The sequence below is a fragment of the Lactuca virosa genome, chromosome 4 (genome assembly GCF_052849685.1).
Source record: "Lactuca virosa cultivar CGN04683 chromosome 4, Lactuca_virosa_CGN04683_v6, whole genome shotgun sequence".
NCBI classification, from domain to species: domain Eukaryota; kingdom Viridiplantae; phylum Streptophyta; class Magnoliopsida; order Asterales; family Asteraceae; genus Lactuca; species Lactuca virosa.
In genome coordinates, this window is record NC_136429.1 from 359,672,134 (window position 1) to 359,677,211 (window position 5,078).

Sequence of the window (5,078 nt, forward strand, 5' to 3'; positions counted from 1 at the left end):
ACAGATCTATGTTGTGTAGAAATCCTTCTCATCGGAAATTACATCGGATTCCCCACTGAAACGTAAAACCTCATAGAAATCCTTCTCATCGGAAATTACATCGGATTCCCCACTGAAACGTAAAACCTCATAGCGACCTCCGTATAAACGTTTACCGCTGCTCTTTTTGATTTAGGGATGATAAATCGTGGACCTGTTATTTGTTGTTTTGCATTTGGAAAAAAAAAATATAGTTATCCACGTGGATGCCACTCAGCACCACATGGACATGTTATTATGATTAAAATGCCAATTGAAATGTCCAGTCAGTAGATTAATTTTGAAGGAATGATGTTTTTATAATGTTATCGATTTAACAATTTATTAATCATATAAATCAGTCATTTTTCTTGGTTACCAATGTTGGTAAGAGGACAAAATGTTAATTGTGATTTGTGAAGCCTGATATGCCCTAGAGCTGACACTATGGTGAACCATGATCAACCTATATAAATTTTATTTATGGTCAAAATCAATTTCTATACATGGCCGAATTCAAATACCTAACTCTATATATAGATATCAATGTAACTGTAAACATAACAATAAACATAACAGAGCCCTAAATGTGACAACCACAAAAATCTTGAGTGGATAAACAATAACACAAAATGCCAAAAAAGAAAAAAATAATACATTAATCAATTTAGTCCATTTACAATTATCATTTTATGATTATTATATTAGTTTAGTGGTTAAATGGACAAAATAATAAATATATAATCTAAACTTAGATTAATTGAAACGATATGTTAAAACTTAGATTGAAACGATATGTTCTCTAATGTTAAACCAGCAATGACATCCAATTAAGACCTAAACAATCCAAATTAAGTGACTTGACTTATTACAAACATCATCTTTTATCTTTTCGTTGAAGCTCATCCATCAAAAGATGTGCCACCGATTCATATCCCATCTCCCGAGCTACACAACAAAAACAAATTCATCTATCAATATTTGAAGTCTATGATTGATTTTGATTATATTGCCACAAAAAAAAAAATAAGTCAAAGTCAAACCTCTGTATATGGCAATCCCAGTTGGCACCATTTTTCTCTTCTTTAGGCAGAAAGAGCTATATAAATAGGAGATATCCAGTGAGAATTACAGAAAACCTGTTGCCATTTGATAAGGGTGAAAAGGGCAATTGATAATATTTGTTTGTACCTATTACATATCCAATATGGTTTGCTTCCTTCTTCTTCTATGCAGTGAGGGCATTTCCATTGCTTGTTATTTCTTACTTCTTCCATTTCTGCCACAATATTAACTAACGATTTTAATAACTTTGCAAAAATCTCATCAAAAATAAACTTGTATGTTTCTTTTTTTCACAAATTATAGATGAATGACGTTTAAACAATATTTGAAACCTACCAAATTATAACATTGTAATTTCATTTTTTTTTCTTATTATGACATTTGTACTTTGAAAAGTCTGTCTAATTATAGCAGTGAAAATTGTTTTGTATTTGGTGATAAAGAAAAATACACAAAGAACAGTTTAAATTTAGGTTTTTATCTGAGCTTTGACTTACCTTCACCATATCTGATCTTGAGGCAAGCTCGACAAAGAACACCATTGGTAGAATGACACACCGAGCAATCTGTCTTACCTGTGTGTGAATGAATGTGTGTTAAAATCAAAATTAACCCAATTCATTCTAAAAGAGCATTTTTAGAACATACACTAACCTAGACATGGTTGATCAACATCAAGGTCATTGCACCTCTTACAGTCTTCTTCACCACACAGTTTCTTTTGCCTAGACAATCCAGTGTTTGAAATTGCATGATTAAAACCCAAATTCTCATTTTGTTTGAAGATGACAATTACAAACAAATCTTGAAACTTGCATACTATCTATACACTAATAAATGTAATAGTTTTCTTTTTCGATTCCGCCAACTTTTTCTTTTTTGACAAGCAATATTGATTAAGTCCCACTATTAATCACTATAAAAGATTGACAAATTTTGAAATAGTGTACAAGTTTTTTTCATTTTCTCATTAAAGCAAGAACCACAGCAGATTGAGAAACACGAACAAGCTAGTTTAACTTGTGACAGGAAATAATATGAAATTGATGGTTGGATCTTGCAAAGACCAGATGCAACCCGCATAACTAAAGGAACACATAGAGAAGGAAAGTGAAAGTGTAGAGATGGACCTGCAGAAATGGCAGCAAATCCCAAAAACAGGGTCGTATACGCTTCCCCTACCCTTGCTCATGCATCGTCTTTCTGATGATACCTCTGCAGAACGACACAATCTCCAATCAACTAAAGGAGCATTGGCTGGCCTCTTCTCATCCTCATCAGAAACATCACCTGTGTCACAAATTGATATTAGTAACAACGATTTACATGAACACACCAACACACCAGAGTTTCCCCCAAATCGTTGCATGCTAGTGACAAATTCCAGATCCATTCTGTATCTGAACGTATTTAGTGTAAATGAAAGAATACGAGTAGTGGAAGGGAGGAAAGAGAGAAACCATCTGAGAGCTCGGTGTCTGGATCTGCAAGAAATCTGAGAGATCGGCCTACAGAAATCGAGGCATCCGAGGAATTAGGGTTTGCTTGTTTCAACCGGTTGGAGCGGCGCAAAGGAACGCTACTGTAATCAACCTTTTGCCATTTTCTCTTTGGTGATTTTGCAGGAGTTGTTATTAATCGAAGCTCAGATATTGTCTTTTGTAGTCCTAAGGAAGCTAGTCGAGCCTGTGAATTGGACCAACCTCAGTATCATTGTGCTTAATTAACACGGAAAAATACAGTGTGAGAGTAAGAATGGAGGAGAAAGAGACCTGATTTTCAGAGATGCGGGCATTTCGCATGTCTTCATAGTCGCTTTTTGCTGGAAACCTTCCCATTCTTTTGTTTTCTTCAATGGCGAGAGGAGAAACAACACTACAGTATGAAGTCCCAACGGATAGAAATTTTGAATTTTAAAAGGGGCGATTTCTCCACCAACATTAGTGGGCTGCTTTTTATAATGATAATGATTTGAAACACGCAAACTAATTTTATATTTTAATTTTATAGTCGTACATATTAACTTATAGAATAATTTTTTGTGTTTAATTTAATTGTTAATTTGTTGAAATTATTTAAAAGTTACTATTATGGTCGATGATAGAGGTTTTTTTTTTTGTTTATTCTTTTAGAACGAAAAATCTAATATACTCTTAAACTGCTCCTTAAATTCATTTATGTCCACAATAGGACTTGAACCCTCAACCTCAAGGAGCAATGACAACATATGATACCGTTGGGCTACAAGGCCTTTGGCAATAGAGGCTTTTGTTCATTTGTCGTTCTACATCTTTTTTAACGTAAATGAAGGTTAATGTTCTTCATTTAATGACATTATGTGGCCAGTCGGTTACCCTGTGATGTCAATAATTAGAGTACGATGAATGTGATTTCTTCGTAACCTCAATCATGGCATAAATCTTTTTCCCTTTAACTACAATCAACGTATGTGAGTGATCTTGTGAGTGTCTCTCTTGGTGAAACTAACATGTTAATAGTCAATGTTCATTACAAGGGCATCTTAGCCCTAAGTCATTGGTATACGTCGACCCTGAAAGAGATTATGTACATGATGTAGATTTCAGTGCAATGTGTTACTCATATTTCATCACCTTCCTTGAGAAGCTCACAAGAAGTAAATGAAAGGACGTTTCAGTGTATATGTGGACCACATAAATGAATCAATTTTTGATTGGATTGGGGACGAAGAACCAAAAGATGATGTGGATGAAGATCAGAACTGTGGAGTTGATTCTACCTTTTCAGATACTATTTATATTGGTCATGAAGAAGATGTGGTGATGTCAACCAACAAAAGAACAGGTGATAAATTCTTAAACATTCTTTGTCCTGCTACACAGAATGACGAGAATGATTCCATAGTGATAGTGATGAATAAGAAGATGTAAAGGATCAACCATGATACCTTGTACACGATGAAACACAACAACGAGATAAGATAAAACCCATGTTAGGTATGTAGTTTTTCAATCCAAATGAACTTAAGCATTGTTTAAACAACTATGCATTTGCTCATGTATATGACATACAGCATGGAGAAAATGATAACACAAGACGGTTAGTTAGGTGTTAAATAAAAGAAGAAACCATCATGTCCTTTTAGGCTTTGGGTCTTTAGGAAGGCTAATGAAAAAACATTTTAGACTAAATCCCTTAATGGTGACCATAACTACTCCAAGACTTTTAACATTGATTCCATAACGAATCATATGTTGATAGGTAAACATTTTATTAGTGAGATTATAAAAACACCAAAACAGAGTTTAAGGAATATGAATGCACACATGTCAAAGAAATTTAGCATAAATTTAAGTGTGAGGCAATGTAGAGTTGCAAAGAAGTTTGTACACATCATGCCAGATTCAACCGCTTGTTTTTACCTGTATTATGTATGTTTAAAAGTCGTAAGGGGTGGGTGGATGATAGGTTGTTGGAAAGTGATTGGGGTTGATAGATGTTTCTTAAAAGATCTTCTTATATGATAACTTGTTTTAGTTATTGGGAGGGATGCAAACAATCACAAACATCTAATCTAAATTATGTATGTCTTCCATTGCCAACCATTATTCTAAGAACATTATATGGAATAACACCACTTTCATGTATTGTATTAATAGAACCCACAAATCTAGCCCAAACGCCACCTCCATGAGCATATTTTACATCAAACAGATCTTCCTTTCCTTTACCATAAATAGCAATCACAACATGGACTGAAAGAGAATTGAGTTCATGAAAAGATATCCATCACCAGTTTTGCATAAGATCATAGTTAAGAGCATATAAAATTCCAATTTACAAGCCCCCTTATCATTAGAAGCAAGCACCAAATACCAAGAGACCCAATGAAACTTCTTAGAATTATTCTACTCGCCCCAGAAAAATTCAGCTCTCAGAGACTCAAGCTTCTTCTTCACTTGGATGGGCATTGGAAACAAGGATAGATAATATGTTCCTAAAGAACCCAAAACCAA

At 34.2% G+C, this 5,078-nt stretch overlaps 1 protein-coding gene across 1 annotated transcript; it reads right to left on the reverse strand.

Annotated features, from left to right (window-relative positions):
• Positions 1 to 751: 751 nt before the first annotated feature.
• On the reverse strand, positions 752 to 2,996 carry LOC145108674 (uncharacterized). The gene is made up of 8 exons (XM_079045746.1): positions 2,856 to 2,996; positions 2,544 to 2,769; positions 2,214 to 2,373; positions 1,738 to 1,808; positions 1,581 to 1,658; positions 1,210 to 1,297; positions 1,062 to 1,117; positions 752 to 966 (listed from the first exon to the last, which is right to left on the reverse strand). The coding sequence occupies exons 1-8, from the start codon at positions 2,919 to 2,921 to the stop codon at positions 896 to 898; spliced, it is 816 nt and encodes a 271-aa protein (XP_078901872.1). The 5' UTR covers positions 2,922 to 2,996; the 3' UTR covers positions 752 to 895.
• Between the last annotated feature and the right edge of the window lie 2,082 nt (positions 2,997 to 5,078).